The sequence below is a fragment of the Fundulus heteroclitus genome, chromosome 3 (assembly GCF_011125445.2).
Source record: "Fundulus heteroclitus isolate FHET01 chromosome 3, MU-UCD_Fhet_4.1, whole genome shotgun sequence".
Lineage (NCBI taxonomy): Eukaryota > Metazoa > Chordata > Actinopteri > Cyprinodontiformes > Fundulidae > Fundulus > Fundulus heteroclitus.
In genome coordinates, this window is record NC_046363.1 from 33,047,461 (window position 1) to 33,060,442 (window position 12,982).

The 12,982-nt window shown below is 38.6% G+C and overlaps 1 protein-coding gene across 2 annotated transcripts in view; it reads left to right on the plus strand.

Annotated features, from left to right (window-relative positions):
• The window catches only part of LOC105934861 (mannosyl-oligosaccharide 1,2-alpha-mannosidase IA), a 261,311-nt gene that overhangs the window by 137,368 nt on the left and 110,961 nt on the right, over nt 1-12,982 (plus strand). For both annotated transcript variants that reach the window (XM_036135247.1, XM_036135248.1), the window contains exon 3: nt 12,181-12,296. In XM_036135247.1, coding sequence (XP_035991140.1) covers nt 12,181-12,296 — 116 coding nt within the window. The remainder of the gene's footprint in view (nt 1-12,180; nt 12,297-12,982) is intronic.

Genomic DNA, 12,982 nt, shown 5'->3' on the forward strand with positions numbered 1-12,982 from the left:
CGATTTGATTAATCCATGTGAGAATGTGCTGATTGGCTGCTTTGACTTTAACACCTTTGGAGTTTGGAAACAATCCATCTGAACGCCGGTTGTACCGGGTTTACACCTGATTCCAAACACAAATCAACATCGACCGTGTTTGCTGCTCTGCTTGCTGTTCAAGATGCAGATGTTCTGTTTTACATAAACGGCAAACACAGTTGTAAAAAAAACCAAACTGAACTAGGGGATGTGTTGGCCTAGTGGTTGGAGAGCAGAGCGCTTGCATCCTGGAGAGGCTGCAAGGTTCCTGCGTCGACTCCCACAGACTGCTGCTCTGGGTCTCTGAGCATGACCCTTAACCCCAGAATATTCCCCAGGCACTGCACACTCGCTGCCCACTGCTCCCCAAGGGATGGGTTAAATGCAAGAACAAATTTCATTGAAATGTATGGTGCAATTACAATAAACATAATTATTAATTAGCTGTGTTCTTACCCTCCATTTCTTTTGGATTAATATTCCTCGGGTCCAGTGCAATGTCCTTTTAAGACAAGAATGTTTTATCGCTATACAAAAACTTTTAAATCTCTCCGCTTTCCCAAATCCAGGGAAATGGCGTCCCTTTTTCTTCTGAGCATTTTGTGCACGTTTTGTTTATGTATCCTGTGAGCTTCGGTTTTAGCCGTTCATTGTAGCTCCGCTGCTCTCACCGTATACTTTGAAAATGGCCGAGAGTCACCAGAAGCAAAACTGTCTTACAAGTTTATGCGAAGAAGGGCGAGGAAGGCCTCGGAAGAAAGAAAAAAGACCTGAGTGGATTTGGGAGATTCTCTCACGCGAAGGCAGAAGAGCAGGAAGGATGGACTTGCACATGCGCAGCTATTCTAAAAGTGACTTGGGCATTTCTCACCTACATTTCCAGGAAAATCGTCCACTATACCTTTAAATATCAAATGCAAAGAAAGATATGCGATGGTTAAGTACATAAATCTGAAATGGTTAAAAAAAATTAAGCTCTACTGATTCTCTAATTCCTAACTAACGAATATGGCTCTGTTGTCTCAGCCTCTGTAGGCCTTATAACTGATCGCATTTACTTTGGCTCTGGCTCTAATATCCCTTAATGTATCAATTTTTCGTTCTTTCCGCCATCTTGCCAAGAAACTGCTCTGGCAGGGACAGAGCGCCCGCTGATACATGCTCCTCTGCAGGGCTCTTTGATGGGCCGATTATCATAATGGTGAAAATGGAGACACATAAAAGGGAAGTTGGGTAGGCTGTGTACGGTGAGAGGGGGTGAAATCAGGATTTTTATGTCTGAAATGTCCATGAGCTCCTTTCCTGGTAACAATTAATGCAGAGTCTTGCAGAGTTTGTAGTTGCTCTAATATACCAAACAAATGCTGAGAAAGATATTATCTGTATGCATGGCTCTTGTAGTCATGGCAGCATGGCACTTATGGGTGCATTAACAGAAGATGTAAGGACTCTGCTGATGGTCATGGACACGCTACTGATTGTGTTGTTACAACACTGAAGGGAATGTTCCTCAGTGATATACAGCATCATTCAGGATTTGCATTAGCTAAGGCAATTAAGAAAAAAACAACATAAAATTTATTTCAAACAGAAAACCTTATATATATATATATATATATATATATATATATATATATATATATATATATATATATATATATATATATATATATATATATATATATATATAAAATCAATCCATCTTCCGCTTATCCGGGGTCGGGTCGCGGGGGTAGCAGCTTCAGTAGGGAGGCCCAGACGTCCCTCTCCCCAGCCACTTGGGCCAGCTCCTCCGGGGGAATCCTGAGGCGTTCCCAGGGGAGACATAAGGCCCGTTTACACTACACTTTTGTAACCGAGCCGAGACCAGTCCGAGCTCGGTAACCGAGATAATCTCGGTAATCCGGCGTGTCTGGCTGCACGTCCCGATCACAATCCATTCAGTGTGATGGACCTCAGCGTCTGTTGTTGTTTCCTGCATCTGTAAATCCTTATTAGACATTCGTTTGTCCTATCCACGTCCCAAAAGCCGACTCTGTCTAACCATAACATCCTGAATGTTACGGGTGCTGCCGTTTTGTTTTGCTTCTTCCGCCTTCAATCCCAGAGAGCATCAGTACCGCAGATTGCCACTAGGAGGCGAGGAGCAACTGATCTAAGCTCAGACTGGTCTCGGCTCGGTTAAAAAAGTGTAGTGTGAACGGGCCTATAGTCCCTCCAGCATGTCCTCGGTCTTCCCCTGGGCCTCCCCCGGTGGGACTTGCCCGGAACATCTCACCAGGGAGGCGTCCAGGAGGCATCCTAAGCAGATGCCCGAGCCACCTCAACTGGCTCGACGTGGAGGATCAGTGGCTCTACTCTGAGTCCGCCCCAGATGACTGAGCTCCTCACCCTATCTCTAAGGGAGAGCCCAGACACACTACGGAGAAAACTCATTTTGGCCGCGTGTATGCTCATGACCATAGACGCTATATATATATATATATATATATATATATATATATATATATATATATAAACAGCTAAGAATATCTAACATATCAACCCTACCAGAAGATTAGATCATGCTACTGTAACTGATCAAAGGCCTGCATATTTGAGACTGGAATACTAAGGAGACTCTGGGTTTCTCTCACATCCACTGTGAGCTCATAGCATGCATGTTACATGTCAGCAGCCCTGCAGCTTCTCTGCTGTGTTTCTGCTATGTCACTGAGATCTGGTAGTTTCTGAAACCTCCCACATCCATTCTTTATCTTCTGCTGCACCTTCATGGACAGTGGTGCTACATCAGTGTCTCAAGCTGTACACAAATCTCCTCATTCTCCTTGAAGCTAGCTCTGCTTTCCTTTGCCTTATGAATTAAACAATGTTATTCCGTAAACAGAGCTCTTCAAACAGCTCTGTCTCAGTGGTTGTCACCTACTCTTCGGGAAGCATTTTAAATATGCATCTGTTTTCTGTGTAAAGAAAAATAAACACACCAGGACCCTCAAATGTGTTTCCTTTGCTTCAAAACTATTCCAAATGTAGCGCACCCTGGGGGTGGGCACTTTAGTTTGACTTCAGGCTAAATTTAATGAGAATGAAGAACATAAATTGGGAATAAGGGGCCGTTTGTCCAGTCTGAAGAGATCAAATGATGCTGTTGGAAATATCTGAGACTAGTGTACACGCCATTATTCCAAGAAGTAACTACTAATGGTTACATTGTTAAACAATTAGATTTCAGATCTTGTAGCAAATATTCACGACTACATTTTCACCTTGCTTTCACTGCTGTCATTATTCAAAAACAGTTACACTCAAACACCATCTTCATCCATCCATCCATGGTTAGTCTAGAACTGCTTTTTCTTGCTGGGTCACTATAGGGCTATCTTTATCGGTCATTGGGCGAGAGGCAGGGTCCACCCTGGTTCGACTCTGACCTGCGGTCAAATGCCGCATGTCTCTCTGTGAAAAATCCTCCCAAAGAAATAAAAAAAATACCTGAAATCTCAAACTTGTTTTTATTTCTTTTAATTTTTCTACATGCTTTTTGTTAATTTTTTTAAATAGCACTTGCTTCTTCAGCATTTTGTGTTATAAAACTGTAGGCATGGAATTGCTGCCATTTACAATACGGTGTTCTAGTTTATTTTATTTTCCAACTTTTAAATACAAATTAACCTGCCTTGGAAGATTCCCGACTGCACAGATCACTTTTTCCCCCAACTGAAAGTTTTTTCATTGATCGGTCAATGTCACCGTGACACATATTGTTTACACAGCCTTCTGTTTGTATTTTCATCCTACAGCGTCCTAATTTTTTTGGGGAATCACGGCATTAACCCGCTTCAGGGGGCTGTTTATTTGTAAGTGCCTCTGTGTGCTTCTGGTTGCTTATCTTTGGAAAGTTTCCAAGGCCTCTGGGCCCCTTTAGTCAGATGCACTGATTTATCGGGCTGCTTGCAATTAGTACCCTCTAAAACCCGGCTGAGGATAAAGATAGGCAAATCAAGGTTGATCTCTGGGTGAACAGAAGCGATCTACTGAAGCTCTGGAGTTGGTAAATATTTGAGATGCAATATGTTGTGAATGTGTAATAGCAATAATGATTCAGGTACAATTACGTATCGTCAACACACGGTGACTTTCAGCTGGTGGGTTTATGTGTGTGTGTGTGTGTGTGTGTGTGTGTGTGTGTGTGTGTGTGTGTGTGTGTGTGTGTGGTGGGGTAGCAGTGCCCTACAGCCTGGGCCCTCCTTTACCTTGTGTCTGTCTGCATGGGGCTGAGCCGGCCTTCCGGAGCCGAGTCCACCTGTCCTTTGCTGCTCTTGGGTGCTGTGTGTATTGCAGGCTTTCTGCTGTTCTTGCCACACTAATTACCGCATACCCCCCAGAAGACAAACTCGCTCACATTCACCCATTCAATACAAACGCACTTATTTCTACGGGCACGCTCCTCCACCTAGACATAGGCCAAAAGATTCAAGGTCATACAAGCACAGGTTGCCATTACAGCAATGGAGCCTGCCTACTTTGATGCTGGATGCAGTCTGTATCGAATAAAGTCAATCAAGCAATTAGTATTCCTTCTTGAGATATCCCTTCTGCAGAGCAAAACTGCCCTGGTACATGTAGGCAACCAGCTTCTCCATATGATGTGGCTGAAATGCCAAGAGATTACACATAAAAATTAATAAATCTTTCAAACTGTTTTGTGCCTCCCTAAATCACACTGGAAGGTGTGTTATCACTAGGTATGAACAATTATGGTAATGTTTACTATCATAATATCTATCTAATTTTTGCTTTGTCAGCTTTTGGTTTACACTGTTATTTAATGAGAGCATCGATAAATATATTTAAAAACTTGATTCCATGAAATGTATGTGCTTTTTAGCGATACAGTTGCATTATTTTATTCTATCAGTGAACTTGGCCGTTATTATTTAGGCCAATGGAGTTTTATTATCAGAATGGTATTTCTGTTAAGAATGGCTCTGGTGATCTGCAACGACAGATTCCCACAAAGACAGGTAAGATTCTAAGTAGTATTTGCTTTATATTTTATTGTTCTAGCAATAAATCTGAAAAAAATATTGTTTTCATATTTGAAGTAAAAATCGCCCACCTCCTGGTGATACTGATTGGAGTCATATTACTTTAAAGTAGACTATAAGGAAAATTCCTTCAAACCAGCTATTTTCAAATCAGGAATGAGACAAAATTATGCATTGTCAGTGTGAAAAGTCCTGTACAGTCAGGTATGAAAAAAGCAAAATGGCAAAACCCCGTAAATGGAGCGAAGTAAAATGAGTAGAACATAAATGTTCTTGGATTACCGATGTTATCTTTCAAAATCCCTGAATCTTCTTTTTCTTCAACAAAATGGCTTAATTAAATTAATCTCTCTGCTATGTGAATAAATGTATTCTTAAAAAAAATTACGTACTTTACCACTGCAGTGGGATGAAAACTAAGCTAATGTTAAAATAAACTGTCATTTTAAAAAATATCCATTTGATTTTTGCTTGCTCTTTTTTTGATTTTATTCTTTTCACCTCCTCTCAAGGAGACTGAAAGCCACAGTTGGTATTCCAGTCTCCCACAACAGCCTGAGTTGACTGATGGACATGACATTTCTCAGTCAGTTTCCCACTACCTTTTTCATGTTCTGTTCAGTAACCCAACTTAATCCTGCCCGCTCTAAATCCACTTTCTTCTCAGCCACAGTTGCTCTGTTTGTGCTCTCCATCAAAAGTCCTCTGAACTACAGACTCTCCTCCTCTGCGCACCTTTTGAAGATTGTTAAGCTTTTGCCTCAAATAGCAAACGACTAGATTTTGTTAACATCAAACATACGTAGTTTCTTGCCAACGCTAATTTTGTGGTGCCAGGTAGCATCAGTCACTGATTAGCCGTTTTATTGAAAACAGGACTCTGGCAACCACTGATAACAGGACAGCGCAATTACTGCAAATTCCTACATGTATAACAATTAGATTCACTTTTATGACCTTAGCAGGAAGGTTTACACATTGATCATATCTTTTATATATATTTTTCGACAATTTTCATGTTGTGAGTTGGCTGCTAAAATGAGAAACTTCTAAACCCAGACTTTTCTGTTTTCTCCTGGGTGAAACAGTCCGTCTTTGAAATGTGATTCTTCTTATCTGCGTGGTGCTATTGCACTTCTAATCCCAATGTCAGTTCGTTTTGAGAATATCAGCATGTAGTCTGTGTGCATATTATGCTAAATGTGCTGGCTAAATTAAATTCTAGGAGGATGTTGAATCTGATCCAACCTCTGAGGGGTTAAATACCGCACTGTGTGTACAGTAGAAGAAAAAGAGGGAGTAAAACAAGTGAAATCACAAAGAAAACAAACTGCCTCTTGGGGTTGGTCATGTGGGCCTGAACTGTCAAATGTAGCCTCACGGACTGTGGCGCCTATGTTGAATAAACATCAAAAAGCCAATGTCTTTCTGGTGTCTTTTTATTAGAAGTTTAATCCATACAGTCTGGGAACAATTACGTTATTTTTAAAGAAATGTTCACATTTCAGTGTCTACTGTCCAAGTCTTTAATCTTTCTTATTTGTCTTTAGTTAAGAAAGAGTTTTAGTTAAACAACAAAACCGTTGTTGTTTTGTAAGTGAGTGAAAATGTAGGGCATGCTGCCTTAAAAGATAGTCTTATTCCATCTTGTTGAAATCATTTCCATGAGATGCTTCCTGTATCCATCCACCAGTCCCTGACATCAGTCTGAGGAAAGTTAGCCTCCCCTTCCTTTTTCAGCTGTAAGCTGAGTTTTTTTTTTTTTTCCTGTTCTGCATGTAGAGCCTTTTTCCAAGTCACCCCACAGCCTCTGAAAAGAATTAGATCTAGGCTTTCACTGAACACAGACTTTCCATTTCTTAGCTCTTCACCAGTCCTTGTTAGATTTACTGTTATGTTTTGGGTCGCTGTCATCAATCTAGTTCTGCTTCAGTTTATTTATTTATTTATTTACAGATAGTTTCACATTCATTTCAAGCACCTACTGAGACACTGTCAAATACATGGCGGATTTCTTGAATGGTGAGCTGGCGGGTCCTGCTGCAGCAAAAGCATCACCAACCATGACACGTCCACCTCCGTGCTTTACAGCTGATGGAAGGTCTAGTCTTCGACACATCTGTTTAAATAACATTGATTCGTCATAAGCCCTGATCTTCGATTTTGTTCTCTCTGGCAAAATTTAGTCAGGTCTTCCATTTGTCTTAGAGATCAAATACCAAGTCAATTAAACTTCTGGAATATTGATCTGGTCAGTTAAGTAGTAGAGAGGTTTGCCAATCGGTCTGTTTTGGTTTTGATGAAAATAACACATGCCCTAAAGGGGCAACAATGAGAAGACATATATAAACTACTACATTATAGTATATAATATATATCGTGCTTAAATGTATTTATTTTTTGATAAAACTGTATCTGAAAAAAAAAATTGGTTACAAAAAACTATACGTCTTGGCAAAAATTATTCAACTAGCAGATTAAAATACAAGTTTCAAGTTGGGAAGCTATGTTTTTTTTCCCTTCACTATACACTTGTCAAAAATATTTAAGGTAATCTGAAACAGAAATACTTAATTCTTTGACAGATTCTTGACTTGAAGTCGTAGGGAGCTCTTGCTCTGTTGTCAGTATGCAACAATCTAATAAAAACACCTTAACTGATAAATTTCAACAGTACACACAAGTACTTTGTGATTCCTCTAATACACTCACCCAAATCTGCCAATGATTTAAGATTTATAGCCATTAGTATTATAATAATAATAATGATAAGAAGAAGAAATATAAATATGATTACAATGTAATGTTTTGCTGCATTTATTAGCTTTAGAAAGGCTGTATTAAGGAGAATTTGTGGTTGCAAGGCTACTGCAGTCAAATTATCCTGTGTTTTTATCAGCCTTAATATCTACATAGTATGGTACTCCAAATGACTTCAAAAGGATCTATTGCCGTGTTTCCAATTTTAGCTCCAGTCCACAGAAATAAATAGTCTTAGAACAAGGAAACGGAAGGAGAGCACAATGATGGATTGATCTGCTCCCTGTATCCTTGGAGTCAATCAATCTTCCAAGCTCTGGTGCCGTTTTCAAAAGGAATTTTCCACACTCCTCTAGTTTGCCTCAAGCTACAGAGTACTACTTCTGGGTTAGGATAACCAGAGGTCTTTAGATATCTGATCGCACCTCATTCTTCACTTTTCACTTTCGCTCCCTGTCTTTTAAGCTAGAAGTAGGACTGTTCGATAAGGGAAGTAAAAATCAGATGAATCTAAAATAATGTGCTCTTTCCTCTGCTAAAGCAATGTCGCCACAATGGCATTGCTCATACAAAATACTAACACCCAGTTCACTACACAAAGCTATGCTCAATAACCTCAACAGATGGTCTTCTGTCGTCTGCCGCTGCTCTCTTATGAGATGCTCTTTCATCTGGGAAACACATGGATGCTCAGACAGTGGAGGAAGATTTTTATTCTAGTTGCGGTATTGTAGTGAGAACTTTGTGCGGCAATCATATTAGGATTTATGCTGTAAACTGTGGTTTTAGTACTGCAATTTTATTTGTTTCTATGAGCCAACAAAGCTTAGATATACCGTGACACCCTCCTATTTTTAGCGACACGTGACGCAAGATGACAGTTTGTCGCAGGGTGTAGTGAGATCCTGCAATGCTGTAAGGCTGAGCCTGTTTAAACCGTTCTATGGCCGGTCCTGAAGAGAGAGGTGCGTTGATAAAAATAATCAGACCTCAGCTAGTTGAAACATGGTGGTAGAGATCTGTAGACAATAATTAAGGCTTTTGCCTTATGACACTTAAATAATTTCCATGTCCAAAATCAAGAAACACTTTAACAAATAAATAAATATTTCCCTTTATGATCCCGCAGAGGGGAAATCTGTTGGTATGTAAGTCAGTTCAATTCAAAAATACTTTATTAATCATAAAAGGAAATCAAAGGCAGACGGAAACACAGCATGTCAACCTAAGGCCTTAATGTATAACACAATGGTCATCCAAGACAAATGTAGTGGTAGGAAAGTGTCTGTCTTGAATTTGAGGCAATGGAGTCACATTCTTATGCCGATTTAACCAGTGAGGAAGAGTAAGGTGTATAAATGTCTGAGAGGCAGTAACTTAATAGTCTAATGAACCAACACTCTAACCAGGGGGTTAAAAGTGATGTTGAGCCCACTATGTCTGAAATTCACCACTGAGGAAAACTGTTTGTAAAAAGCACGTTGAAATTCTAGCAGCATTCAGAAAGACACAATGAATGCGCCAATTCTTACCTCCGTGGTCGCTTGATGCAGACATGTTGCTACCAGCAATGTAGCTGTCAAGAAGTATTCAAAGGACGCCAGTCAAACTGTTGGCAAGTAGTTTCGTCACATCTACATGTTGTTGAGACTTAAAAAGTCACTTTTTCCAATCTCTATTCAGCACATGGAGATTGGAATGGAAATTAAAATCCTCCATTTCACTCAGACACAGAGGGAGAAACCAGTCAATGCTGCAGCTAATTTGCTTAACTGCAGCATGTTAACTAGCACAATTTTGAGGAACAGCGATATTTGATATATTTGATAAAGTGATTTATGGATATCAGCTGTTTTTCTCCGACAGAAGACAGACAAAAAGTAAAAATCACATTAAACAATGTATTTTCTTATAAGACAAACTTAAGCTCACAAACAACACCTGCAATCCCCTCAGTGCTCGGGCTGCTTGAGCCTGTCCTAACCTGAGCATGAACCCTTCAATCCAAAAATATAATTTTTATATAATGCTATGGCTAAAAGTGTTTCCAACTGAGAAACTTTATTTTTTTTTTTTGGTGGAGGAAAATCTTTTTGTCAGAAAAATGCATTTTAAACTATTAAAAATGCACTCATTCATTAAAAACTGTGGTAAGAGCGTTTTATTAGTTTATTACTCTCACAATGAAAGTTTTTCGAATCCAACATAATGTGATGTTTTGGACATGTGGGAAATACTGGTCTAATTTATGAGCTGGCCATTTTATTGGTTTACTTCCATCACTGTTAATGTTGGTAGTTTGAACACCAGATTTATGCACCTGATAATTTCTTTCCTGTTACACATATTGTTCCTAATGTTACAATTAAGAGAAAGGAACAGTTGAAAATTTACCTTTTTTGTTATGTCAACTGAGCGGTGAAGGCAAAAACCTTATCAACAATACACAAAAAATACATTGAATATGGGGAAATGTGCATAAACATATTTTCTTTGTTCTGATGATGACATTTTATCACACACACATGATAATTGTGAATAGAGCTTCAACAACAAAAGAGAGTCTGCATGCTGCTTGATCCGGCATGAGTATGAGATTCTTGTGATTCTTCCAAATTTGGGTTTTCAATACAGAAAGGGATGGAAACCATTTGTGCATTCGGTGAGCTTTAAACTCCTTCCTGATAAGAGCCACGGTCTTTCATGTGCATGTTGCAGAATGGTTGCATCAGTTCAATCCAGCCATCTAACGTAGGCCTTCCTGTTCTCAGGGATGTGCATGAAGATTTTTCATCTCCTCACTGTATAAACCAGATCCGCTTCCACTCTGTTGGGTTTCTAAATGTATAGTCTGAGTCGTCAAGCTGTCAGATTCAGACTGGTTTACCCAGTTCTTTAAACCATCATTTGCACTTACACTCTTTTACAGTAATTCTTTAAGGTAAATATCCCCCCCCCCCTCCCTTTGTACCCTTACCGTTGGGTTTCCACGTGTTTTGGCTGGATTTGCAGAACATTTTCTGATGTCAGTGGAAGAATGGTCCAAGCAAGGCCATCAGGATGAAACAAACACCTCGTAGTATTTCTCATTTGTTTTTGTTTTTAAAGAAGTAACGAATTGATGAAAATGGACACACTGTGCCCGGTGGCGGTTAACGCTCAGAGTTAAAGAAGGAAATGCACCAGTCCTCTGTAATCCAGAGCCAGCTGCTAAATGCTTGCAACAATCAGTGTGTAACTCTTTGTTTCCGCTCTGCTGGTTGATTCCTAAATAACTTGACTTTCATGTGGCTGTGACTGATGTGTTTCAGCGGGTGCTTTATAATCTCTGGAAGAGGATGGTTCTCATCTAGGGCTCCACCAAGCAATTTTCTTATTATCTTTTGCCATCGCCGCTATAATTAGGGAAACTCGGAGCATCGGGGACTTTTATGTTTCTCATCTTTTCTCACACGCTGTCAAGTTGTGCTGCTAATCAAAATATTAAAAGTTCAGGGTTAGATTTCAGTATGTGTTCACTGTTAATGCATTCTTACTTATTTAACAGTTTAAGCAAATGTTTCTTCATGATGATTTAAATACTAAACATTCCTTAAAAATATTAGATTCACTGAGGAAAAAAACCTGTTGTAGCGCATCCCTTAAAAACCTCAGGGAATATTTAAAGACACTTAAAAACAACCAGCTCAAACGCACCAAAGTACTTTGGTTAAAACAAGTTAAAACAAAACTATTGTACTGAATAAAACAGAAAATAAAAGTACTTAAAATATGCACGATTAAAGTAAAATTTTACATTAAAGAAATAGAAAATAGTCAAAAAAAATCAAACAAAAAAACCCCAACTGATATTAAAATGAGATGGAATAAAAATCTCACAAAGTGTCAAAGGCCAGGATGAAAAGATGAGTTTCAGATGGAGATGATATAACATTTTGGAATGAAATGCACTTGCTTTAAATGTAATGTCTTTAAAAAGAAGATGAGCACTGTGCGTTAAGTAACGGATTGCTGCAGTTCAGCTTTAACGTATTGCAGATATTGCAGCGACCCCTTCAAGTCAGAAGGAGATTACAACACTCTAAGGAGCAGTAAAGCCTGGAATGAGCCCAGAAAAACAGCATGTTTGCACATTTAAATATAAAAGTAACTATCTTAAAGCTACGTACAGCATCTGGAAAATGACAGCCTAAACATCTTTTCATATAAGTTTATGGTCTATTTTATTAAACTCCTTAAGTTTTTGTCAAAACTTAAAGAGTTTCTGCTTTCTATGTTGCACTAAATCCATTAAAAGTGGGAATACTAAAATGTCAACTCTGTCTTACATCTCCTTTGTTGCATTTTGCAGGTGGACTAAGAGGAGCTTCTATTGTTGACTCTCTGGACACGCTGTATATCATGGGACTGATGGACGAATATAACGAGGCCAAGGAGTGGGTGCAGACTAGTTTGGACCTAAATTCGGTGAGCCAATTTTCTGTCTTTTAAAAATCGCTTTGTTTGGTTTTAAATCAAAGAAAAATAAAGTCATTTCAGTGTGACTGTATAAATAATGGGTACACTTTCTTCAGAAGTAGAGCTTTTTGCTTCGCTATTGAACTGCGCCACAGTTATCAACATTTCTGTGACAGGAGCCATTCTTATCTTTCAAAATATAAGAATTTGTTTGTTCTACCTTTTAATGTTCTTTTATTTCTAGGCAGCATTTGTCACCTTTTTGATTTTCTGTGATATTTATTTTCAAATTTTTTAAACAAACAATAATTTGGGCCTTGGGGATTACATTTATAATTTATTGAGGCACCATTTATAATGGATAACTTATAAGGTTAACAGAATGAATACAGATAAAGGTACAAGTCTATCCAATTTTAACAGCCATATTTTTGCTGTATTTTAAGACTGTAAAAGTATTTTTAGCATATATTTAAGTGTTGCAAAGTCATCATTAATAGAGGGATTTCTCTAAAACCCATATTTTGTAGGATTTTATTGTTTTCATATAAAAATTGTGAGAAGGAATATATATCACCTCCCATAGGTTAATTATTTACAAGCTAATACAAATAAAACAGATCTTAGTGTGAGATATTGGTTTGAAAGCTGTTATTTTTTTTATCTATGTTTAATAATAAATGAAGAAACAAACT